The sequence below is a fragment of the Amblyraja radiata genome, chromosome 4 (genome assembly GCF_010909765.2).
Source record: "Amblyraja radiata isolate CabotCenter1 chromosome 4, sAmbRad1.1.pri, whole genome shotgun sequence".
NCBI classification, from domain to species: Eukaryota; Metazoa; Chordata; class Chondrichthyes; order Rajiformes; family Rajidae; genus Amblyraja; species Amblyraja radiata.
This window is the reverse complement of record NC_045959.1, coordinates 26269126-26296780: the sequence shown is the minus strand read 5'-3', so window position 1 is coordinate 26296780 and position 27655 is coordinate 26269126. Positions and strand designations below refer to the sequence as shown.

The window sequence follows — 27655 nt, the reverse complement described above, 5'->3', positions numbered from 1 at the left end:
TACCCGGCCTTCTGTAATATCCGAGCTACTATATTCCAGTACGTGCCCTCTAGATATTAGTCTTTTAATCGTGGAATGCAACTCATTAGAATTATATTGTACGCCAAACTGAAGCCGAAACGCACAACTCCCTGGGATTACCAAACAGCAACAAGCGGCAAAAAGACACAAAGTGCTGGTGTAACTCACCGGGTCAGGCAACATCCCTGAAGAACATGGATAGGCCGAACCCTTCTTCAAATTGAAAAGATCCGATCCAAAATGTAATTTATCCATATCTCCAGAGGCAGTACCTGACCCGCTGAGTTACAACAGCACTTTATGTTTTTGTAAACCAGCAACTGCGGTATTCTGGCACGCTGACCTCTACCAGACTGAGGCCAGGTGACAACTCGCAGACATCTCCTCCTATTTATCCTTAGACCCAAAAGATGAGCACCAAGCCTTAATCTCAAGCAGCATTACTGACTTCATCACTTCCGGCTCTCTGCCCTCCAAAGCCTCCAACCTTATCGTTCCCCAGCCCCGCACGGCCCGTTTTATGTCCTCCCCAAAATCCACAAACAGAACTGTCCCGACAGACCCATTGTTTCTGCTTGTTCATGCCCCACCAAATTAATTTTGTCGACTCCATCCTATCCCCCCTGGTCCAATCTCTCCCAACCTATGTCCAAGACACCTCACACGCTCTTAGTCTCCTCAAAGACTTCCGTTTTCCAGGCCCCACTCCCTCATCTTTACTATGGATGTCCAGTCACTCTAGACCTCCATCCCCCACCAGGAGGGTTTTAAAGCCCTCTGTTTCTTCCTCAGACCGCAGAACCAGCCAATTTCAGTCCACCAATACTCTCCTCCGCCTAGCAGAGCTGCTCCTTACCCTCCACAACTTCTCCTTCGACTCCTCCAGATCCAAGGCGTAGCTATGGGCACTCACCCTAGAAATGCCTGCCTCTTTGTAGGGTACATCGAACAATCCCTGTTCCAGGCGTACACTGGCCCTATCCCTGAACTCTACCTCCGCTACATTGCCTACTGCATTGGTGCTACCTCCTGCACCCATGCAGAACTCACCAACCTCATCGACTTCGCCACTAATTTCCATCCTGCACTCAAATTCACTTGGACCATCTCACCATTTCCATTACAGGAAACAGACTTTTGACCGACATCTACTACAAACCTACTGACTCACAGAGTTATCTTGACTACACTTCTTCCCACCCTGCTTCCTGTAAAGACTCTATCCCCTACTCCCAATTCCTCCTTCTATGCCACATCTGCGCCCAAGATGAGGTGTTTCATACCAGTTTCATTGGAGAGGTCCTCATTCTTTAGGGAACGAGGGTTTCCCTGTTCCATTACAGACAAGGCTCTCACTTGGGTCCCCTCGATATCCCACAGCTCTGCTCTTATTCCCCTTCCCCCCATTCGTAACAAGGGCAGAGTCCCCCTTGTCCTCACCTTCCACCCCATCAGCCGTCGTATACAGCATATAATTCTCCAACATTTTCGCCACCTCCAACAGGATCCCACAACCGGCAACATCTTTCCATCTCCACCCCTTTCTGCTTTCCGCAGAGACTGTTCCCTCCGTAACTCCCTGGTCAACTTGCCCCATCCCACCCATTCCCCAAGTACTTTCCCCTGAAACCGCAGGAGATGCAACACCTGTCCCTTTACCTTCCCCCTCGACTCCATCCAAGGACTTAAACAGTCTTTCCAGGTGAGGCAGAGGTTCACTTGCACCTCCTCCAACCTCATCTACTGTATCCGCTGTTCCAGGTGTCAACTTCTCTACATCGGCGAGACTAAGCGCAGGCTCGACGATCGCTTCGCTGAACACCTCCGCTCAGTCCGTCTTAACCTATCTGATCTCCCGGTGACGCAGCACTTCAACTCCTCCCATTCCCAATCTGACCTTTCTGTCCATGGCCTCCTCCATTGTCAGAGTGAGGCCCAGCGCAAATTGGAGGAACAGCACCTGATATTTCGCTTGGGTAGTTTACACCCCAGCAGTATGAACATTGACTTCTCTAACTTCAGATAGCCCTTGCTTTCTCTCTCCTTCCCCTTTCCAGTTCTCCCACTAGTCTTATTGTCACCGCCTACATTCTACCTTTGTCCCGCTCCCTGCTGACAGCAGTCTGAAGAAGGGTCTCGACCCGAAACGTCACCCATTCCTTCTCTCCATAGATGCTGCCTCACCCGCTGAGTTAGTCCAACATTTTGTGTCCAACTGCAGTTTCTTTTTCTAGCAATAAGCAGCAATATTACCCTTCTACTTGTTCATGCCCACCAATGACATAGACCAAGATCAGCTATGTTAGCATTCTGGCAATTGAACATGTGACCTTCCTATTTATATGGCTCAATTATTTACCAGGAACAGGAACAAGCACAGCTGAATGTGTCCCCTTTTCAATTTCTTGCTGCAAACAAATGCTCTGATCCATCGAAAAAAAGGTTAACTTATAAGACAAAGATATAAACAAAATAGCCAATAAGTAATAAGTTGGGCAGGTGATTTATTAACTCATTTATAACTTGTGCGCTTTAAACTTTTGTGTGCACGGCAGAAAAATGGTACAAAGATCACAATAGGTGGGGGCGCTGCGAGACGGCTGCCCTGCTGCAGCATGTTCGTTATTTCTACTTTTATTATTTTTTTTAGTGTGTCCAAATGTTTGTTTTAGTGTCTCTCGGTGTGTCTTGTGTGGGGGGTGGATGAGGGGGATCCGTTTTCAGTCGCCTCCTCGACGGAGAGGTGACTTTTTCCATGTCGCCTCCCTCACGGCCTAACACCATGGATTGGAGCGGCCTTTCCTGGAGTCGGGCCCGGAGTTTCAGCAGCTGGTGCAGCGTGGACTTTTCATCACGGAGCGGGCGAGCCCTTGCCGGGGTCGCCAGAAGGGAGTGCTCCAACCGCTGGCCCCGCTGACTGTTACATCATGAAGCCGAGGTCTGCGGAGCTTCTAGTCGTGGGCGCGGCGTCCGGAGCCAGGGATCCCTCATCGGGGATCCCCAGAGAAGAGCTCCGACCATTGGCCCACGGCCTATAACATCCTGAAGCTGCGGTCTGCGGAGCTTCTAGCAGCGGGCGCCGCTTGGACTTACCATCCGGAATGGGATCCCTCGCCGGGGATAGCTAGAGAAGAGTTCCGACCGCCGGCCTGGGGTCTACAACATTCTCAGGCCGCGGTCTCCGGCACACTCCAAGCCGCAGAGTGTATTCGACCGTCCCGACGAGAGGGCCTGTACATCCGGCCGCCCGCAGCGGCGACTGCGGAGGTTTATGGCCCCGACCACGGGTGAACAATGGAGGAGGACTGACTGAACTTTGTGCCTTCCACCACAGTGAAGAAAGCTGTGGTGGATGTTTGTGTTAAAACTTATTGTGTATTGTGTGTTCTTTTTTAATTGTACCGCTACTGGCAAATTTACTTCACTGCACTTATATGTGTATGTGATGAATAAAACTGACTATCGACTATTGACATTTTCAGATCGCCAAGTTAATGAATGGAAATATTTGTTGACCAAACATACACTTAAACAACAAGAATGGTTACTGTTAATATTAGAGCATACTAGTAAACGAGATATTAATTTAGCTTGATCTTTAAAAAATTGCAAAGAAATCCAAGGAATAACATCTACTCAAATTTTTTTTTTTTTATTTGAGCAACGCTGGACCCATTCAAACTATAGCTCAATTGTGCTTGGGTTCACTGCTAAGTAAGACTGGCGAAAATGCAAGATAGTTTTGTTCTATTTTTATAATAACACCATGGATTGGAGCAGGGAACTGCATTTAATATATTTAATCCTGAAGCAGCATGATCCAACAGCATTCCCCAAATATATCTGTACCCCACAATAATGTTTCAGTGGCTATAATCAGTGTGAACAGACGTCACGTTATTTTGTAACTGACTTTACAGGTCAGCAGAGAATGAAAAGAACAAACATGCGCTAGTTATAACATTATCTCAGTTATAAGGCAACACAGATGCCCAGACCAATTTATAAAATTGATGGATGCAAGCTGGATTGGCCAGTCAAGTGTAGTCTGATCCAAGAATTTGACCCGAGGCAACTGTTTTATTTGCTGAGTGCATACAGCTACAAAAATCCAATAAAGAATATTCCAAGCAATGCTTCTAAACAATCTTTAGATTTCATATAACCTAATATTTTAAGGCCATATTAAAAGTTGATCAAACAAGTTGAAAACAATTTTTACTTATACAAACTGTTACTTAGACATAGACATAGAAAATAGGTGCAGGAGTAGGCCATTCGGCCCTTCGAGCCTGCACCGCCATTCAATATGATCATGGCTGATCATCCAACTCAGTATCCTGTACCTACTTTAGGCTACAATCTTAGAGAATCAACATCCTCAGAAATCTCTACTGCATCCACTTCAAAGCAATGAAGTAGTGACCAGAACTGCATGCAATACAGAAGCTGTGATCTAAAGTGTGTACAAAGTTACACCATAACATCGATTCTATAATATTCTATGCTTTGTCTGTAAAAGGAAAGCAGCCTGTATATTTTGGCAACTTTATCTTTAGGATACGTGGATGTTCATGCTAAGGTTCTTCGGTTCCTTCATCTTTCATTCATTGTATATTCCTTTGCCTTCTTTCACTTTTCCCATACAGTTTAGAACTTCCCTCCTCACAATCAATTGTTTTATCATCCACAAAAGTATTTATTCTGCTCCTACATACACCTCTAAACACCGGGTGGCACCATCAGCAGTGGCTGCCTCGCTAACAGTCTGTCTGTTCTTTCTTATTTTTAGTATGTGTTAAAAAGTATGTTTTAGTGTTCCTTGGTTTGTTGTATGTGGAGGGCGGGGTTTAAAAATAATGTTTTAGTGTTCCTTCGTTTGTTTTATGTGGGGGGTGGGAGGGAGTGGGGTTGGGGGAAACTTTTTTTCAATCTCTTACCTCGACGGAAATGCGATTTTTTTTCTGTATCGTATCTCACTCTCCACTGGGGCTTAACATAGTGGAGTTTGAAGCCTTTCCTGGAGACCAACGGGCGTTCCAAGCCGCGGGAGTCTCCTGGTCTTTAACATCGCAGAGCATGCGATCCCTTTGCCGGGGATCGAAGCTCTAACCGCGGGCCTGTCGACTTTAAAATCGTGAAGCCCTCGGTCTCTGGTAAGACCAGGCCGACTCGGGAGCTCCATGCCGCAGAGAGTTTCAACCGCCCCGAAGCGGGAGTTTCGATCACCCCGACGGGGGCTTCGATCGTCGGCTGTGAGGCCTTTGATGGTCCCGGCAGCGGATGATTTGACTGCCCCGACCACGGGAGAACATAGAGGAAGAAGATTGAACTTTATTGCCTTCCATCAGAGTGAGGAATGTGGCGGATGTTTATGTTAACATTTATGTGGTTGTGTGTTGCTGCTTTTCATTTAGTATGGCTGTATGGCAATTCAAATTTCACTGTACCTTAATTGGTACATGTGACAATAAACTGACCGTGACACCTTGAAATCATCATATTATAAAAAGTACAGTACTGACTCCTACTGATAATGGCCTTCCAGCCAACACGTAAACCATTACCCATTGCCTCCAACCACAAAAAACGGAACCAATTGGATCCACTCTCCTTTGAATTTTGTTTTGATCAACCTGCCAAGTCTTGTCAAAAACCTGCTGAGTTGTAGTAGATCACATCAAATGCATCAACTACACTTTTTCAATATGAGATACCAAGGAAAATTAATCAATTAGTAGATATGACCCCACCTTAGCTGATTGCTGCTGTCTCCAAAAACTGTCTTTCACAATGAAACCATACCATTCCTCAGAATGGATTCCAAAAAGTATGCCCAAAGCCAAATTTAAAGCAATTGACCTACAGTTATTTTTTCTACCCTCTCTTTTCCAGTCCTCCTGTCAGTGATCCTTTAGACATATTCTTGTCCAATTGCTTTTAAACATTCTAATTTTACTCCAAGTGCAGTCTCACCAACGACTTATACAGTTGTAACATGATATCCCAACTCTTGTACTCAATCCCCTGACCGATAAATATAGGAGTGCCTGTGTCACTATTTTCAAGGGCCCTTGAAGTGAAGCGATGAGACCTGTTCAGTTACTCCATATATGATTTGAATGGGATGGGATAGATACGGAAAAGGCCAGCATTCCTCAAGCCATTTGGATTATTTTCCATATTTTAATCACAGATGGATAGGCAAATCTATTTGGATCTCCACTGCTAAATTATCACTGTCAAGTACTCGCTTCAATCCTCTTCTTTATCAACGATTGATCACATATTTAAAACAGTTGAAAAAGGAAGCCAGGCAAGTCCCTGCTTGTAGAAATTTCTAATTTGTAGCATTATGTGGATCCAGTAATACCAGTCACCATAGGTACAGGTTGCCAATTGCCTTTCATGGTTAAAAGTATTTCCTGGATTCTGAATTTACCAAATGGTTACCCATTTCTCTTTATCAGAAAATACTGTAGAAGCATCATGACTGAAAATGGTAAACATTAAACAACAGATTTTTTTTCATCCCCCACCCCCAGTATTGTTTCAATACCAGAAGCACCACCAAATCAAAACTGAACAGCTCATAATGGTTAAAGTGATTTTCAAATCACAAAAAAAATCTTAAAAGCCCCCATTTAAAAGGAACATACCTACTGCAGGTGCATCATATTCATCTCCAAGTAGAATTTCTGGTGCCGAATATGCAAGTGACCCACAGCTTGTTGTTAACTTCTTTCCAGGTTGAAACTTGTTGCTAAACCCAAAATCTGTAAGTTTAACAATTCCTTGATGTTCAAAGAAAACAACATTTTCTGGCTTCAGATCCCTGTGAACAACATGCAGCTTATGGCAATAAGATATGGCATGGACTATCTGTGCAAAGTATTTTTTTGCTTGTTCTTCACTGAGACCATCTTCATGTTTCATGATGTAATCAAACATATCACCTCCATCTCCTAATTCCAGAATAAGATAAAGTTTTGTTTGAGTGTCAATTACTTCATATAAACGGACAATATTGGGATGCTGCACCAGTTTCATGCATCGGACTTCCTGGAACAAATGCCCTGTAGCAACAGAGTCAAGTTTTGTTTTATCGATGACTTTCACTGCTACTTTTTCTCCGGTGAAAACATGTCGTGCTAATTTTACAACAGCGAAATGACCCCTGCCCAATGTTTTATCTAAATCATATAGCCCAGCAATTTTTCCATCATATCCACGTTTAAAACCTGCCATTCTGTTTTGAAAATTGGCAGTGGAAGAGTTTATATCCAGTAGTTGATAAAATCTGTTAGTTTACAATCATTTAAAAATGTCGAAAGGACCCATTTTTTCCTTGCTGTTTATTATGATGAACCCTGCAATACAGAAGGAAAACATTGTTAATTCACATGTAAATACTATTGCAGCACTGTATGAATGCTCTACAGCACAATATCATCAATGTCTGCAATAGAAACATTGCAATTCCAGGTTAAAAATGTTATGCACTTTTCAATTCATTGTACTCTTATCTGAAAACAAGATAATTTATTTCACAATTATGTATTTTACAATGTATATACTTGCACACAATAAAATAGTGCCGAAAAAAGTTACCTGATCAAAGTTTCAATCTATATTACTGACTGTGCAAACTAAGCTGCAAAAAACAATGCTACTCCGTAGTATCATATAATATTCTGTACTGAAATGTAATAGGAAACTATTAAGTACTATACATTTTGCAAAAGAAAGGTAATGCAACAAAAATGAAAATGAAACATCAAATGCTCTAATCGCAGGAATGGCATCCAAATCATTACTACGCTGCATTCGTCAGGCACAAAACTTGTGATGTAAAAATTACAAACCATTATGCAACACTGCAATAAAACAGAAAGTAGTGGGTATACTCAGGAGATCAGACTATATGTTTATCTTCCCACAAATAACGTTTCAGGTTATTGACCATTCATCATGATTAAACACTGGAGCTGGTACCATAATTGATAGAGAAAAAAGCTACTGTTATGCAACAACTGCCACCTCGATGGCCTGAAAACTATGCTCCTGGCCACACTCCACATTTCATTCAATTTTCTTGAATTAATGTTGAAAGAGCTTGGTTTAGAAATGGCTATCTTCTCAGGCAGTCCCCTCGAATCAAGAGTGACTTAGAACCCACAGAACTGGTGTTGTAGTAAGGTAGCTAATGAGGTTAATGTAGGAACTGCAGACTCAATCTTTGGTGGGCGAAAGTGTGAAAAGACGAGCGATAGTATGAAAGGTGGTGTGTTCTTCTGTTATTTATGGTGTGCTCCCAATTCATGGAAACCCCTTGCCCATGACCTCTTAAATTGTAGAAGTCACTTGGTCTTGAGGTCCTTAATCCCATCCCATTTTTAGAAGCATACAAAAGCCCAGCCTAAAAACCAAAGGCACACAAATCACAAATACCATTCAGCGTGCAGTCACACAACTCCAACTGTGGCAAACTGCCCTCAGCAGGCACCTCAAAACTATTCAGATTTACCACCTGTGGGGAAGGAAGTTCACCTTCATCCTGAAAAACCACTAAAAAAGAAATGAATTTATAATCCTAATCACTTACCCCAGCAGATGTTAAGTGTTAATTCACAAACAATGGAATGTGATTTGATACACGAAAAAAGAATTTTGGAACAAAATTTTTATCCAGATAACCCAATTAATATTTTTTTCATGCAAATTTCCAAATGAAGACACTTCAAAACATCCTAGCACATGGCCTGTGCACACGGATTTAGATCGTTCACCCCAAGCACCAATAGCTCCAGTCAGATTTTGCCCTAATTTACAAGTCTCTTCTCAATCTCACTTATTTCATGCTTTTTTGGTTTGAAGTTCTGCCAAACTGTTTTTTCCCCTCGACTCGTTTACACCCATCCCTGTTCCTCGGCGCCTTTTTTCTGGAATTATCTCTACCAAGGCAACATTTGGTACTATAATTTCTGTAAGATCTAATAATCACCAGGATCACTCCTCTGACATACCCTGCATCATTTCCTGCGGTAAATCTTAAAGCCCTGTCCCACTGTATGAGTGCATTCAAAAGTTCTCTCGAGTTTGGCCTGATTCGAACTCGGAGATTTACGGTAATGGCCGCTCGCAGGTACTCGGGGCTCTCGTGGACATTTTTCAACATGTTGAAAAATCTTCACGAGTCTTCCCGAGCTTACCGCGTTTCCCGAGTACCTGCCGTTAGCGTTACGAGCGTTAAGAGACGTCCCCGAGCTCCGATGTACCCGCTACGTTCATTCTACGTGCTTACCATGAGTTTGATTTTTTTTCTTAAACTCGGGAGAGCTCTTGAATGAACTCGTACAGTGGGACAGGGCTTTAAGAGTCTAAATCAAAGAACAGAATATCATCTGTACTGAACTTGTTTATTTCCTTTAGAGTATCTGTCAGATAGTAAATGGATTTCAAATGAAAAACTTTAAAAAATGAAGAGTTATCAAGGATATTAAAACAATTCAGATTTACCACCCGATGCATGCTACGATGTTACTAGTCTTGATAAGGATCAGTTCATAGCAAAATGTTGACATCACCAATGATGTTTTATTTTTCAGGTTTTACAATTTAAGATTACAATTATGAATAGTGTTTAGGTGCCACAGAACTTACCAAGAATAAGGAACACCATATAAAGTTCCCTAACTAATATAATTTGAGAAAATAATTGCATCGAGCAATCTGCACAAGTGATGTTGAAACATCAGAACCACATTTCCTTTGGTTTGTTTTTCTGTTAAATGTCGTCATCTGTTATCACTTTGAATTTCCTAACTCTAGTTATTTAAAGTTCTTCCACTGAAATTGCTATTTAGCACAAATACTAAATGGTATAGCACTCAAATCAGAAATTGAATTTTTAAATCAGAGTCATGAAGTTATGCAGCACGGAAATAGGCCCTTTCGGTCCATACTGACCAAGCTGCCTTCCATAGTTAGTCCCATGTCCCTCTAATCCAGGGGTTCCCAACCTTTTTCATCCCGTTTAGCCCTGGCAAATTTAATAGCACATAACAATGTTATTTCATTTATTTATGAACAACTAATGATGAACAGATACTGGTACAGGTGCACAACCTTTTATCCGAAGATCCAAATAACGAAAACCTCCAAATAGCGGCCATTTTTTCGGTCCTTGAAGAAAGGTCCTTAAAAACGTTCACCGAGGGCGGCCCGCAGAGGTGACAGCGGAACCTCCGGTCGGTCCTCGAAGAAAGGGGAACTAAATCCCCATTCATAAAAGAGAAGGTGAGGGTATATTGCGCGGGAGGGTTAATAATTGACAATATGCTGCTGCCTGCCCGCTGAGTTAAAAAGTTCCCACGGTAGACTCACGATACACAGTGTATCGTGAGTCTTGCGTGGGAACTTTTTAACTCAGCGGGGCAGGCAGCAGCAGATTGTCGCTCGCTTCAGTTTCACCCCACCTACACCCCTCTGCTTCCCGGCCATGTGTGTGACCCCTTCCCTCCCCTCTGCACCGGCGCGGGGGCTTTGCACTGTCTTCAAGTCGGCGATACCAGCAGGACCGTGCCAGTCACCGGAGACGTCAGGACCAACGGGACACCGACCCCCAGGCCCACTGCAAGCACAGAGATCCCAGAGACCCACAGCCAGCAGCAGCCCAGCCCCGTTCCAACTCCAGAGGAAAACTGCAAACTGGCCGGAGACGTCAGGACCACCAGAAGCCGTTCCCCGAGCTGCGCCCCCTCATCGGGACACCGACCCCCAGGCCCACTGCAAGCACGGAGATCCCAGAGACCCACAGCCAACAGCAGCCCAGCCCCGCTCCAACTACAGAGGAACCTGGGTTGCGGATGACGGGGCGCAGCTCGGGGCGTCGTAGGGGCCCATCGGGGAGCGGGTTCCTGTTGGTCTTGATGTCTCCGGCCACCTGCCATCCTCCAGGAACTGTACCGCCCTTGCAGGAGAGTGGGGTTGTTTGCAGTTACAGAGGGAGGGGTCAAGGGCGGTACATTTCCCAGTCTCAGCTCCAGTCCAGGGGGGTGGCCGGAGACGTCAGGACCAACGGGACACCGACCCCCAGGCCCACTGCAAGCACGGAGATCCCAGAGACCCACAGCCAGCAGCAACTCCAGCCCAGCCCCGCTCCAACTCCAGAGGAACACGTAGGGGCAGAAGCTGATGGTGTGCAAGGTGCGTCTTGTTCTTGGGGTGGCGGATGAGGGGGCGCAGCTCGGGCTGTGGGCAAACTGCCACTTGTCGCCGTAGCGGCCCATCGGGGAGCGGATTCCTCTGGAGGGGGAGGGGGGTATTGTGCTGTTTGATCGCCCCCTGCTATCCCAGGGACAGGGAGACACAGCGGCTTTTTAGACTGGTGGGCAATCACTTCCAAAGTTCTGCCCACACAGTCAGTACACCTCTCCTACACTGTATTTCATACAAACATTTATTCTGCAAGAAAAAACTACATTGAAGACTCAAACTCGCGACCGAGTTTACTGCCGGGATCAAGGCGCAAACTCGCGACCTTGCGGATATGAGCCGAGCACTCTACCACTGAGCCAGCCATTAAAATCTACGCTAAAAAAAATCCATTCCGAAGACCGACAAATTCTGAATTACGAAAAGTGTCTGGTCCCAAGGCTTTCGGATAAAAGGTTGTGCACCTGTATACCAGAACCAAACAGTCTGTCAATGAGAAAAAATATGTACAAATCCAGAATCAACAAATTTACCCCCGGGTAGGCAAAATTTACCCCAGGTTGGGAACCCTTGTTCCAAACCTTTCCTATCCATCTAAACGTTTTTTAAATGTTGTAAATGTACACACACCTCTACCATTTCCTCTAGAAGCCCATTCCTCACCACCATCCCGATTGTGAATAACTTGCTCATCAGGTCCTTTCATGTTTTAAGGCTGCTTGGATCCTTATCAATTCCAGATTTACAAATAATGAGCTGGTATATTGCCAACCAATTTAGAAATATTTTTCAATTACTTTCATGAGTTACCACATTTACCTGAAAATGAACATTTGCCTCTTAAGAGCATTTGCAAATGTTCAAGCAGACTCAAGGAACTACCAGCACTTTCATGAAGAATAGTGGTGCGATAATCAAACTCTCCACATTCCAAAATACTATTTTCAGAAATAACAAATATTTATCTCCACACAGATTTTAAGCCAATCTACACATAAACAACACTTTGTAATCTTTCTCAATGAACTGGTTATATATTCCTCATAACAAAATCAAAATTAGTAATACAAATGCATATATTTACACATATGGTTTAGTCATGAAATTTGCTTTAATTATAGATGAGGGTGGCTTATAGGTCACTATTCTTGGCCAAATATTTCTGAATATCCTTGTCCTATTGCCAATAGACTGGAACTATTTGCACTCAGTAATTATTTTCTCACTGTAATGTGGGAGGAGTGCAATTACAATTTTTGACACGTCAGTGCCTTCCATAATGTTTGGGACAAAGAACCATCATTTATTTATTTGCCTCTGTACTCCACAATTTGAGATTTGTAATAGAAAATAAAATCACATGTGGTTAAAGTGCACATTGTCAGATTTTAATAAAGGCCATTTTTATACATTTGGTTTCACCATGTAGAAATTACAGCAGTGTTTACACATAGTCCCCCCCCATTTCAGGGCACCAGAATGTTTGGGACACAGCAATGGCATGTAAATGAAAGTAGTCATGTTTAGTATTTTGTTGCATATCCATTGCGTGCAATGACTGCTTGAAGTCATGAACATCACCAGCTGCTGGGTGTCTTCTCTGGTGATATTCTGTCAGGCCTGTATTGCAGCCATCTTTAGCTTATGCTTGTTTTGGGGGCTATTCCCCTTCAGTTTCTCTTCAGCATATAAAAGGCATGTTCAATTGGGTTCAGATCAGATGATTGACTTGGTCACTCAAGAACTGACCCTTGTTTAGCTTTCAAAAACTCCTTTGCTTTTTGCGCACCCTCCGCAACTCCCTTGTCAATTGCGCACCCTCCCGTACCACCCCCTCCCCGGACACTTTCCGTTGCAACCGCCAGAAATGCAACACCTGTCCCTTCACCTTTGTATTGTATTGTTGTATTGTATTCAAATTTATTGTCACTGTCTCAATTAGAGACAACGAAATGAATTTTCCTTACAGGCAGTATCATAAAAATAAATAAATAATAAATAATGAAACATATTAAAAATAAAATTGAAATTGAAATTGAGTTAAAAAAAGAAAAGCACAAACACAGAAATTCCACGACACAACATAACACAGTGGCACCAAGGTGAGGAAGGCACCATAGTCCAGCCAGCCTCCCCTCCGATCTTCCCAGATGTTCATCCTTGGTCTGGGCCTTCCGAGCACCCGCAGTCGCCGCACCGGGCGGCCCGATGTTCAGGCCCTCACGCCGGGCTGGTGGAACGCCGACGCCGATCCCCGACAGTGAACATCCTCCTCCTCAGCGGCCCGGACCTCCTGATCAGCCGCCTCCCGCAGCCGGAGTCCGCAGCTCCCGAGTCCGCAGGCACACCTCCCCCCTCGACTCCATTCAAGGACCCAAGCAGTCGTTCCAGGTGCGACAAAGGTTCACCTGTATCTCCTCCAACCTCATCTACTGCATCCGCTGCTCTAGATGTCAGCTGATTTACATTGGGGAGACTAAGCGGAGGTTGGGCGATCGTTTCGCCGAACACCTCCGCTCAGTCCGCAATAACCTACCTGAACTCCCGGTGGCTCAGCATTTCAACTCCCATTCCCAATCCGACCTCTCTGTCCTGGGTCTCCTCCATTGCCAGAGTGAGCAACACCGGAAATTGGAGGAACAGCACCTCATATTCCGCCTGGGTTGCTTGCGTCCGGATGACATGAACGTTGAATTCTCCCAGTTTTGCTAGCCCTTGCTGTCTCCTCCCCTTCCTTAACCCTCGAGCTGTCTCCTCCCATCCCCCCCGCACTCGGGCTCCTCCTCCTCCCTTTTTCCTTCCTTCTCCCCCCCACCCCCCATCAGTCTGAAGAAGGGTTTCGGCCCGAAACGTCGCCTATTTCCTTCGCTCCATAGATGCTGCTGCACCCGCTGAGTTTCTCCAGCATTTTTGTGTACCTTGTTTGGGATCATTGCCTTGCTGTAGAATGAACCGCCGGCCAATGAGTTTTGAGGCATTTGTTTGAACTTGAGCAGATAGGATGCGTCGATGCACTTCAGAATTCATTATGCTACCACCCTCAGCCATTGTATCATCAATGAAGATAAGTGAGCCAGTACCTTCAGCAGCCATACATGCCCAGGCCATAACACCCCCACTACTGTGTTTCACAGATGAGGTGGTATGCTTTGGATCTTGGACAATTCCTTCTCTCCTCCATACTTTGCTCTTGTCATCACTCTGATATAAGTTAATCTTCATCTCATCTGTCCACAAGACCTTTTTCCAGAACTGTGGTTGCTCTTTTAAGTACTTCCTGGCAAATTGAAACCTGGCCATCCTATTTTTGCGGCTAACCAGTGGTTTGCTTCTTCTGTTCATGAAGTTTTCTGCGGACAGTGGTCATTGACAAATCCATACCCGACTCCTGAAGAGTGTTTCTGATCTTTCTGACAGGTGTTTGGGGATTTTCCTTTATTATAGAGAAAATTCTTCTCTCATCAGCTGTGGAGGTCTTCCTTGGCCTGCAAGTCCCCTTGCAATTAGTAAGCTCACCAGTGCTCTCTTTCTTCTTAATGATGTTCCAAACAGTTGATTTTGGTAAGACCTATGGGTTGGCTGATGTCTCTGAGTTTCATTCTTGTTTCTCAGTCTCATAATGGCTTCTTTGACTTTCGTTGGCACATCTTTGGTCCTCATGATGATAAACAGCAATAAGTTTCCAAAAGGTGATGGAAAGACTGGAGGAAAGACAAGTGCTGAGAGCTCTCTTATACCTGCATTAAGGAGGCACACCTGAACAAATAGGGGGCGCCGTATGGGCATGGCTGCCCAGCCTGCAGCTGTCCGTTTTTGACCTCTTTTTTGAATTTTTAGTGAGTTAAAGTGTTTTGTTTCTGGAGCTCTAGTCTTTTTTATGTGGGGGGTGGGGGGAAGGGAGTAACTGCTTTTCAGGGTCCCTACCTGGTCGGAGAGGCGGCTTTTCTCCGGGCAGTTCCTTCGACCCGTCCTCGCGGCCTACCAGCGGGCCTGGAGCGGCATTTCCTGTAGGGACCGGCCAGAACCTCGGCTTCGGTGGCAGCACAGCGCTGGAGCTCTATCGCGGAGCAGGCGATGCCTTGCCCGATTCGCCACGCAGGAGCTCCAGTGAGCTGAGACCGCCAATAAAAACATTGCAAAGCTGCAGGTCTGTGGAGCAGACAGCCGCGGGCGGCGGCGCTGAACTTTACATCGAGAGCCTGGGATCTCTCACCGAGATCGCCAGTGGTGGAGCTCCATCCAGCGTGGCCTGTCGGCTTTGGAAGCCGCGGTCTCCGGTAAGAAGCAGCCGTTCCAGGTTTCCTATGCCACTGTGAGGATTCTCCCGACGCCGGAGCACCATCATCCGGCAAGAAGGGCCTGGAACATTGGGCCTCTGTAAAGTCAACTGCGGAGGCCAAAATAGGACTGACTATGGGTGGACATGGGGATGGGGACTGGACATTGTGCCTTCCCTCACAATGGGAACCATTGTGGGGGGATGTTTTTTTATGTTTAAATTTCTTTATTATTGTTATGTCTGTATTCTTTTTTTATGTGCTGCATTGGCAATAAGGATTTCACTACACCAATTGGTGTATGCGACTAATAAAGAACCTTTGAAACACCATGAAGCCATGTCCCAAACATTATGGCACCCTGAAATGGGGGGACTATGTATAAACACTGCTGTAATTTCTACATGGTGAAACCAACATGTATAAAAATGGCCTTTATTAAAATCTGACAATGTGCACTTTAACCACATGTGATTTTTTTCTACTACAAATCTCAAATTGTGGAGTACAAAGGCAAATAAATAAATGATGTATCTTTGTCCCAAACATTACGGAGGGCAATGTACCTTCATAAATGTGTATAACTTATTAGCATGATTCTGTCATGTTTTTCCTCAAGTATCTTGGGTCTTAGCTCTACATGTTTTATTATCATTTATTTTCTACACTTACACAAATTGTCATAATCACGTTACTGCTTTGCAATTAATGACTTAAAATAAAGGAAAAAACATTTCTCACTATCCAAAATCAAGAATTACTCCTATATAAGCATTTATTTTATAATGTTCACAAAAAATTAGCCATGCTTGCCCAAGAGTCAAGCAATTATCATAATACATTTGGCAAAATAATAAGATTGGTCTTAAACTCAAAGAAGCCAGCTCTTAGCATATAGGCCACATATCAAAATGGTTTGCTTGTTAATGTGTGCATAATAAAATATTTTAAAAATTAAATGTTTCTGTAACATAACATTACAAAGCCCAATGGAAATTTCACATGACAATTTCAAAACACACGTCAGAATTGTATTCTCAAGAATCACTAAGCAACTCCATGCTCTCAGATGAAAAGTGTACAATACGAGATTAATTACTATTTTGCCAGATAAATATCATTATGAAAGATAAACTTAGTCTCTTGACCTATTCTGATGAAATGTAAGACTGAGATTTTCAAAATTATTCACTTTGAAATGAACTGGATCAATTTTTACCATGTGATGTATTGTCCAAATTTATCATCAATACTGTAGCTTTCAGAAATGTTCGAGAAAACTCATTAAAGATTTTTCACAGAATGCAAACCCTCGGTAACCAAGGAAGGACACAGACAATCATATCAAAGTATAAGAGTGTAAGAATAGTAGATCACACTAAGAGAGCACACAAAAGTCGGCATGTTTTCAGCACCATATTCTCTCCTTCATGGTTCCATGTTAAAATAGTAGAGACTTAACTTGGCCCAAAAAGCACGTTGTCCAGGGTGCATAGGTGTACATAATACCACAGAATATTGACACGGACCTGACTACAGAATTGATTTAAGAAATCGCCATACAATTTCATTTGCCAGTGTAGTTATATGGAAATTAGTCCACAGGTAGAGGCAGCAGCCTCTACCTACAGCCTGTCTGTCATTTCTATCTTTTTTTTTTTTTTTTCAGTTAGTCCAAAGTCTGTTTTAGGGGGAAACTTTAACTTTTCTATGTGGGGGAGGGGGGCAGAGTAAGGGGGAAACCGTCTCCCAGTCTCTTCCTGGCGGGGACGCGACTATTTCTCCGAGTCGCGTCCTCGCCCCCCACCTCGCGGCTTACCACCTGGATCGGAGCCGCCTTTCCTGCCGGGGACCGGGAACCGGACCAGGGCTGCTACAGCGGCGGCGCAGCGCTGGAGTCACTGCGGAGCGGGCGATGCCTACCTGGGTCGTCGTCTGGAGCTCCGGAGCGTTGAGCCGTTGCTCCAACATCGTGGAGCTCTAGTGCGGAGAGCTTCCAACGCGGGCGGCGCTGAACAACATCGAGGAGTCCTGGGGCGCCTTGCAGAGGGTCTGCAGCAGCGGGTCTCCATCCGGCGCGGCCTACGGACTTTGGAAGCCGCCGACTCCGGTAGGAGGGGGCCGACTCTGGCGTCCACGCCGCTGAGGACGTCCCGCAGCCCCGATGTCGGACTTGTATCACCCCGGCGAGCGGTCCTGGACATCGGGCCGCCCGTAGCTGCAACTGCGGAGGGCTTGGGGAGGCCCTGACCACGGGGAACAGTGGAGGAAGAGACTGACTTTGGTGCCTTCCCACACAATGGGGAACTTTGATTCTGCTGTGTGGGGGGGATGTTTTATGTTAAATTCTATAGTGTGTTGTGTCCTTTATTTTTATTGTATGGCTGTATGGGAATTTCATTTCACTGTGCCATCTGGCACATGTGACAATTAAATCTATCTTGAATCTTGAATGATTTCATTTGAAGTTGAAAAATGCTTTTATAGGAATGCAATGAGTAATATTAAAATGGACATAAAGAAACACATGGATTAGTTCAGGCAGCAAGCTGATATTTTATCTCTGAACATGTAACAGTTCGGAGGTAAAATATCAGCCTCTGACATAATTCCTTCTTACATACTTATTTTAACACAAACTACTGCCAGAAAACTATACCCCAATCACAATAAACATTTTGATTATTTTTCAAATTAAAGCCATTGGTACATTTGTAAAACTGATTTAGTAATCAAAGTGTCAAATCTTCATATTTAATAAAAGGCAGCAAAGTTCAGCCATGTCTGAATGATGAACAGATCATTTCCATTGCTCACTGATTAAACCACAGATCGCGCCCCACCTCTTTTTTCAGTAATTCAGCTGAGAATGCATTCCTGGCTTCATATCACAGATGCTGAAGGGTGTCGTTTCCTTCATTATTTGTTTTGACTTTCGTGTGAAAATCCTTTTGGCATTGTTGCAATTATACAGCATCATAGGCTGAAGCAAACAGTAGATAAGTATGCCTATTTTTACAGCTGGGCTGAGCCACTATACCTGCTGGTTAAAGGATCCTGTCAACAATCAGTAACAACTATACAAAAAAATTTTTTTTTAATTTAAATTAAAAAATAAATCAGCAGTTGCTTTAAAGTTGCACCAGAATCTTATGTTAATTCAAAATAATTGTTCTGGGGGTTACATGAAGTATGGAAGGTGACAAATGTGCAACATCAGTGGCATGGATCAGGAGAGATTCACTACTCTTTTAAAGCTGAGACTGCAATGCAATTAAATTCTGGCGCCAGAAAAGGGCACAAAACACATAATGCGTTTATAACATGACATGACTGATGCAACATTTGAATTATTGTAAGTAATGCACCAGGAAAATGAATAGCTGATCACACAACATAATCAATGCCATAACTGACCTAGGAAATATCAGTTACAAAAAAGTAAACTAATTTAATGCAGAAGAAAACATCATATTCATTGTAAGCATTTGAAATATGATAAATTCAGGATGCTTCGCAGTAATGCTGATAAGCTGCTGGAACTGGGAGTGAACACTCCCCTGTGTTCCTGGGTCCTGGACTTTCTGACTACCAGGCCCCAGGTGGTCAAGATGGGGAGATATACCTCCAACCCCTCACCCTGAACACAGGATCCCCCCCAGGGCTGCTTCCTCAGCCCCTTACTGTACTCCCTGTACACACATGACTGTGTGGCCAGGTTCAGCTCCAACTCCATCATCAAGTTTGCTGATGACACAGTGGTGGTGGGCCTGATCTCTGTTAACGATGAGAAGGCCTACCTGGAGGAAGCAGCTGACCTGGCACTCTGGTGTCAGAACAACAGCCTCCTCTTGAATGTCACGAAAACTAATAGCCCTGTCCCACTGTACGAGTTAATTCAAGTGCTCTCCCGAGTTTTAAAAAAAAATCGAACTCGTGTTAGGCACGTAGAATGAACGTAGCGGGTACGTCGGAGCTCGGGGACGTCTCTTAGCGGCTGGTTACGCTAACGGAAGGTACTCGGAAAACGCGGTAAGCTCAGGAAGACTCGTGAAGATTTTTCAACATGTTGAAAAATGTCCACGAGAGCTCCGAGCACCTGCGAGCGGCCATTACTGTAAATCTCCGAGTTCGAATCAGGGCAAACTCGGGAGAACTCTTTGAATGACTTCGTACAGTGGGACAGGGCTTTAAGGAGCTGACTAAGGACCACAACAACCGAGGATATACACGCCACTGGGGATAAATGGGACTAGGTGAGCAGCTTTAAATACCTGGGAGTCCACATCACAGAGGATCTGACATGGACAACACACACTTCCGCACTGGTGAGTAAGGCAAGGCAGTGCCTTTACCATCTCAGGCAGCTGAGGAAATTCAGAGTCTCTCTGAGGATCCTTCAATCCTTCTACTGCAGGATACTGTAGAAAGTATCCTGACTGGAACCATCTCAATCTGGTTTGGCAATAGCTCTGCCCAGGACTGGAAGGCTCTGCAGAGTAGGGCGTTCGGCCGAACGCAACACGGGAAATACACTCCCCCCCCCCCCCACCCCCACTGCAGCACCTATACACCAGGAGGTGCAGATCCAGAGCCAGCAAGATCATGAAGGACCCCTACCACCCCAGCAACGGGCTGTCCCAGCTGCTACGGTCAGGCAAGCGCCTCCGCTGACACGCTGCGAAAACAAAGAAGATGAGACGTAGTTTCTTCCCACAGGCCATCAGGACTGTAAACTCTGGTCTCACCGAGGGGCGCAATTACTGTTGTGTCTTTTAAAAAAAAAATGTGAATACTGGTTCTGTTCTGTTGTTTTGCACAATCCCGCAGGCATTGCCACTTTTATTTTACTGTACATCTTGTATATGTATGTGACATATAAAGTTGACTTGATTTGAATTTCAAAAACCAAGCTAGCTGTTAAAGTTGCAGATTTTAAAGAAATTTTAAAGATAAGAATGATTTGTTAATTTACCACAGGTAGACAAAAATGCTGGAGAAACTGAGCGGGTGAGGCAGCATCTATGGAGGTGACGTTTCGGATCAAGACCCTTCTTCAGACTGATGTGGGGGTGGAGGTGGGGGGAGCAGTAAGAAGAAAGGAAGAGGCGGAGACAGTAGGCTGTGGTAGAGCTGGGGAGGGGAAGGAGGGAGAATGCAAACTGTGCCGAGGTGTTGGGCGAAGCGATCGCCAAGCCTGCACTTGGTCTCACCGATGTAGAGCAGTTTGGATTGGATTGGATTCAATTTTATTGTCATTGCACTTTTCAGTGCAACGAAATGGTTCAGCCTGCAGTCATAACATAGAATAAATAACAAAACAAACACTCAACACAGTTTAAAGTCCCAATGTCATTGTCTCTTCCCTCCTTGCTCTCCCTTTGCGCTGAGGCAATCCAGTTGACACCTAGAGCAGCGGATGCAATAGATGAGGTTGGAGGAGGTGCAAGTGAATCTCTGCCTCACCTGGAAAGATTGCTTGGTTCCTTGGATGGAGTTGAGGGGCGAGGTATAGCGACAAGTGTAGCATTTCCTGCGGTTGCAAGGGAAAGTACTAGGGGATGGGTGGTTTGGGTGGGAAGGGACAAATTGACCAAGGAGTTACGGAGGGAACGGTCTCTGCGGAAAGCCGAAAGGGGAGGAGATGGGAAGATGTGACCAGTGGTGGGATACCGTTGGAGGTGGCGAAAATGTCGGAGGATTATCTGTTGTATGTGACGGTTGGTAGGGTGGAAGGTGAGGACAAGGGGAACTCTGTCCTTGTTATGAGTGGGGGAGGATGGGGAGTGAGAGCAGAGCTATGGGATATAGGGGAGACCCTGGTAAGAGCCTCATCTATAGTCGAAGAGGGGAACCCCTGTTTCCTAAAGAATGAAAATTAATTTACCACTGTCTGTCATGGTTGAGCATGTACATTTCAGAGTTTAGGGCATTAGCAAAGGAAGGTATCACCAATAGAAAAGGAATAAAATTATGATTGTCCAAGAGAACAGAAGAATTGGAGATATCTTCGAAAGATATTGTGAAGATTGCAAAAAATAGAAAGGATAAGGCCAGCAGGAGTTTATAAGATAATCTACTGCACTACTTAACCAGCAAGCAATGTGGGTCAATGAACATGGGTTTGATGAGTGATCAGGGATCGGTACCACATAGCATAGTTGCGCATAATTACATGAAGAGTAGGACAAGGGAGGCAGGTCAGGAATACAATGTATTAATCAGGCAAAAATAATGGCATCGAAGATACTTTCAGTAAATGACGAGCCAAGGAAGACGAAGGTCAGCGTTGCTACTGAACTATGCTATGCTCCGATGCTATGAGTCAGACTCATCTAACAGATTGGGAAAGTATAGAAAGCAAAAGCTGCAGATACTCGGAATCTGAAATAAACACAGAAAGTGCTGAGGATAGTCAGTAGGCATCTGTAGGCCGATGACTATTATTCAAATGTTTGGCTCTTGTATCAAGACAAGATGTATTTAAGGAAAATGAAATATTTTCATACGTTTTCGTCATTGAAATGCCTGGGCCAGCGATTGGATGGGGGTAAACGAATCATTTAAATTGTGCCATATAAACCCCTGTATTATGGGTCCCTCAGCTGAATGTCCACAACAAGCCTGGGAGACCCAGTCCCACACCCCCCCCCCCGATCGCACCAGTTGCCGTGGCGACCGTAGCCTCCGGGTGCTCCGTTGCCCGCGGCGCAGGGGCCGTTTCAGGCCCCGGATGGCGAGTGACTCTCTCTCGCGTAGTGTTCGGTGAACGACGAAGGTGGCGATGCTCTCTCTCTCTCCCCCTTCCCCAGAAGCAACAGGCGCCGAATCAAAAGCTGCAACCGAGCAGGAGATGCGAGCAAGAGGTGATGAGGAACGACACTTCCCCCCCTCACCTGGCTCCGAGCACAGCTTCGCGCCCGCTCACCTGAATCGAAGTTAGCGTTTGCTCGATTTAATCCTCTCCCGCTTCAACCGCGCAGCGGTCGTGAGGAGGAGCAAAATGGCGCAGGCATGTTCCCGGCCTCTGATGCGAATTATTTTAATTCCTTACCGGCACAATTCCGTCAGTCAGTCAGTCCCGTCCTGTCCGCCGGCCGCGCAAACCGACAGCTGCAAACACAGGCGGGCGGGCAGGCGAGCGAGCGGGCGGGCGGCGCTCGAGCAACATGCGCACTGCTCCATTGCGCAGCCCGTTCTACGTCAAAGGCAGCTCGGGACGGGGGTGGGGCTATGACGTGTGCTCCGCTACGTCACAGCGTGGTTGGTTCGGGCTTTGAGATCGATGTGAAAGACAGGCAGCAGGTTTAGACCAACTAACCTGCAAAGGCGAGGGAGCAGGTAGCCAAGGCGACGAGTAAAGGTTTTGCCTTCACACGCTTTTGGCATGAATAATTTTTAACTACCATACGGAAGTCAGATAAAATCTGCAAAATTATGCCAATCTTTAACAAAACCCGTTTCCTGTCAGCAAACGCCAAAGGTTGATGTAAAAAATGCTTCCTGTCTTGTAGCAATGTTACAAAATTTTAAGATATAAAAAAATCAAGTCTGCAATTTATCCCATCAGATAAAGCATAAAAAGAAGTTTAATTTGACACCTAATTCACTTTCATATCTTCAGTATTAAAAAAGTGATGACCATTTTCATACTCGGAAATTAGCATCTTGTTCCCTATTGCTTTTCCATTGACATAACTCAAAAGCTGTGATCGACAGTCAAAAGCCTATAACTTTCTTAAAAAGTAAGAAAACTGAATGAAATTTTCAGTTATTATAGATTGAAGCATTCTTAAACAAATATGGAACAATCTTACTTGGATGACCTGAAATTAAAGCATATAATTAGTTAGTTACCTAATTGAAGCTAATTACAAAATTCAATTACTAGATCTAAACATCTATCCATTTCTTAAGAAAAGGTTAACATTTTTAAATAGCCTAAGTGTCCAAATAACATTCACACAAGAATTCACAATATAACATGATTTTAAAATCTCATTGTCATGAATTTATTGGGAAAATGGAAGGAATTTAGTGTTTAATTCCCGTAAATTAATGGCCATTTAAATCATCTTGCGAGTGGGATTTTGTGGAACGCGATCGATTGAAACGTTGCCTAAATCACCTTTTCGCAACGTGAAATTTTGATTAAAGAAGCACGTTTATATGTAAAAATAAACGGCTTACCTTGCTTTGTCCCATACGTGAGATCCGTCCCGTTGTCGGCGTTGACGGCTTTAGAAGTCAAATTTTATTTTACTCCTGCTATTTAATTATCCAACGCAGTTTAAAAAAAATTTGATAAAACTGATTTCGGAGCGATTATTCTTCAGCAGCTAAACAGCCTGACAAAGATCGATTTCAACAGGCTGGAGAAAACGGCATTTTAAACCCGCCCCCCCCCCCCCCTCTCAAAGGCACCAAAGTCGGGCACACGGCCAGTGGCAGAACTGCAGCGCCGTTGAAGGTAGGTATTGTAACATACCTATGTCTTGTCCGCAAACTTTTATACAAAGTCAAGTTTATTCGTCACATGCACATACGAGATGTGCAGTGAAATGAAAAGTGGCAATGCTCGCGGACTTTGTGCAAAAAGACAAACAAACAAACAACCAAACAAACTACAAACAGAATGGAACAGAATCATATATTCTTTTACATTAAATATTGTGGGCGGAAGGAAAAATGGGAAAAAACAGCAATTAAAAAAAAAAAGCAGTAGTGTGGTACAGTAAAAGTTAGTCCCTGGTGAGATAGGAGTTTACAGTCCTAATGGCCTCTGGGAAGAAACTCCTTCTCAACCTCTCCGTTCTCACAGCATGGCAACGGAGGCGTTTGCCTGACTGTAGCAGCTGTAACAGTCCGTTGCAGGGTTGGAAGGGATCTCCCATGATTTTATTGGCTCAGGAGTTGCACCTCCTGATGTATTGTTCCTGCAGGGGGGCGAGTGAAGTTCCCATAGTGCGTTCGGCCGAACGCACTACTCTCTGCAGAGCCTTCTTGTCCTGGGCAGAGCAATTCCCAAACCAGATGGTAATATTTCCGGACAAGATGCTTTCCACACCCGCTGAGTAGAAGCACTGGAGGATCCTCAGAGACACTCTGAATTTCCTCAATTGCCTGAGGTGGTAAACGCGCAGCCTTGCCTTACTCACGAGTGCTGCGGCGTGTGATGTCCATGTCATATCCTCAGAGATGTGGACAACCAGATATTTAAAACAGCTCACCCTATCCACAATATCCCCATTTATCCCCAATGGTGTGTACGTCCTCGGATGATGTGCCCTCCTAATGTCCACGATTAGCTCCTTAGTTTTTTTGATGTTCAAGAGGAGGCTGTTTTATGTGTTTTATGGTAAAATGTTTTATGGGAAAATGGCAATGATACTTTACCAAGTGTTTTATGGTAAAATGGCAAACCTAAAAGCATCGTTCATGATGACTTTCAAAAGATATAAGATTCAAGAGAGTTTATTGTCATGTGTCCCAGATAGGACAATGAAATTCTTGCTTTGCTTCAGCACAACAGAATATAGTAGGCATAAATAAATACAGAACAGATCAGTGTGACCATATACCATTGAATATATGTATATATACACATAAATAAGCAGATATAGTGCATTGGGCTATTAATGTTCAAAGTTACGTTTGAGTTGAGTTTAATAGCCTGATGGCTGTGGGGAAGTAGCTGTTCCTGAACCTGGATGTTGCAGATTTCAGGTTCCTGTACCTTCTACCTGAAGGCAGCGGGGAGATGAGTGAGTGACCAGGATGGTGTGGATCCTTGATGATGCTGGCAGCCTTTTTGAGGCAGCGACTGCGATAGATCCCCTCAATGGTAGGGAGGTCAGAGCCGATGATGGACTGGGCAGTGTTTACAACATTTTGCAGTCTTTTCCGCTCCTGGGCGCTCAAGTTGCCGAACCAAGCCACGATGCTCAGCATGCTCTCTACTGTGCACCTGTAGACGTTCGAGAGAGTCCTCCTTGACATACCGACTCTCCGTAATCTTCTCAGGAAGTAGAGGCGCTGATGTGCTTTCTTTATAATTGCATCAGTGTTCTCAGACCAGGAGAGATCTTCCGAGACATGCACACCCAGGAATTTGAAGCTCTTGACCCTCTCCACCATAGACCCGTTGATATAAACGGGACTATGGGTCCCCATCCTCCAAAGTCCACAATCAGTTCCTTGGTTTTGCTGGTGTTGAGAGACAGGTTATTGTGCTGGCACCATTTGGTCAAACGGTCAATCTCACTTCTACACTCTGACTCATCTCCATCAGTGATACGTCCCACAACAGTGGTGTCGTCAGCGAACTTGATGACGGAGTTCGCACTATGACCAGCTACGCAGTCATGAGTATAGAGTGAGTACAGCAGGGGGCTGAGCACGCAGCCTTGAGGTGCTCCCGTGCTGATTGTTATTGAGGCTGACACATTTCCACCAATACGGACAGTCTGTGGTCTGTGAATGAAGAAGTCGAGGATCCAATTGCAGAGGGATGCGCAGAGACCCAGTTCTGAAAGTTTGGTAACCAGCTTGGAGGGGATGATTGTATTAAATGCCGAGCTGTAGTCAATGAATAACAGCCTGACATATGAGTTTTTGTTGTCCAAGTGGTCCAGAGCGGAGTGGAGAGCCAGCGAGATTGCATCCACCGTTGATCTGTTGTGGTGGTAAGCGAACTGCAGTTAGTCCAGGTTTTTGTCGAGGTAGGAGTTGATTTGCGCCATGATCAACCTCTCAAAGCACTTCATCACCACCTGAGGTTAGTGCCACTCACTGGTCGATAGTCATTGAGGCACAGTCACCTTGCTCTTCTTGGGCATCTGTATAATTGATGCCCTTTTAAAGCAGGTGGGAACCTCAGACCTCAGAAGTGCGAGGTTGAAAACTCCAGCCAGTTGGTCCGCACAGGTAATATACCATTACTAAACTCAGAAACAAATACAGAAGACAACTTCAACTCCCCCTCCCATTCCGAATCCGACCTTTCTGTCCTCGGCCTCCTCCATGGCCAGAGTGAGGACCACCGTAAATTGGAGGAGCAGCACCTCATATTTCACTTGGGCAGTTTGCACCCCAGCAGTATGAACATTGACTTCTCTAATTTCTGGTAGACCTTACTTTCTCCTCCCCTTCTCAGCTCTCCCTCAGCCCACTGGCTCCACCTCCTCCTGTCTTCTTCCCGGCCCCCCCCTCCCCCACCCTCACATCAGTCTGAAGAAGGGTTTCGGCCTGAAACATTGCCTATTTCCTTCGCTCCATAGATACTGCCTCACCCGCTGAGTTTCTCCAGCATTTTTGACTACCTTCGATTTTCCAGCATCTGCAGTTCCTTCTTAAACAGAAGACATAAGAGATTGCAGGTACTGGAATCTTGAGCAAAACACAGTGCTGGAGGAATTCAGAAGGTCAGGCAGCATCTGGGGAATAATGGACAAGCGACCTTTCTGGTCGACAATGCAGTAGGGGAGAGAAAGTTGGAAAAGGGAGGTGGGGGGAAGAACAAAACGAGCCAAGTGATGGGTGGATACAGGTGAGGTTGGTTGAATTGGCAAATCGCTGGAGTAGGTGACAAGTTGGATCTGAGAAAGAGATTAAAAAGTCTCAGATAAGAAGAGGAGGGGTGAAATGTAAAGCCAGAAAGATGTGGATGGAAGGGCACGTGGCGGGTAGAAAGGAAATGTGGAAGAGGTATGGGAGATTAGTGTGTGAAGGAGCAGGATGAGATGGGGGGAGGGGGATAAATTGGAAGTGTACTAGGATAAAGGTGAAAGAAAGAGGGGAGGGGGATGTATTACTTAATGTAAGCTACCCAAGAGGAATATGAGGAGCTGTTCCTGCAGTTTTAATGTGACCCCCACTCTGGCAATGGAGGAGGCCAAAGACAGGAAGCTCACTCATCTGTACCCACACATCACTCGCAGACGTTTCCTTACTCCCACCTCTCTTTTCCAATTTTCTCCCCCTTCAATCAGTCTAAAGAAGAGTCCTGACACGAAATGTCACCTGTCCATTTCACCCCCCATCCCCAGATACTGCCTGACCTGCTGAGTTCCTCAAGCACTTTGTGTTTTAAATAAAAACAGAATTTGCTGGAAGCACTCTGCAGATTAAGCATCATTTGA

At 44.9% G+C, this 27655-nt stretch overlaps 1 protein-coding gene across 1 annotated transcript in view; it reads right to left on the bottom strand.

Annotated features, from left to right (window-relative positions):
* Nucleotides 1-22702, bottom strand: part of snrk (SNF related kinase) — a 40807-nt gene extending 18105 nt beyond the window's left edge. Inside the window, exons 1-2 of the mRNA XM_033019109.1 lie at nucleotides 22570-22702; nucleotides 6681-7391 (exon numbers count right to left, since the gene is read on the bottom strand). Coding sequence (XP_032875000.1) covers nucleotides 6681-7269 — 589 coding nt within the window. The 5' untranslated portion in view covers nucleotides 7270-7391; nucleotides 22570-22702. The remainder of the gene's footprint in view (nucleotides 1-6680; nucleotides 7392-22569) is intronic.
* Between the last annotated feature and the right edge of the window lie 4953 nt (nucleotides 22703-27655).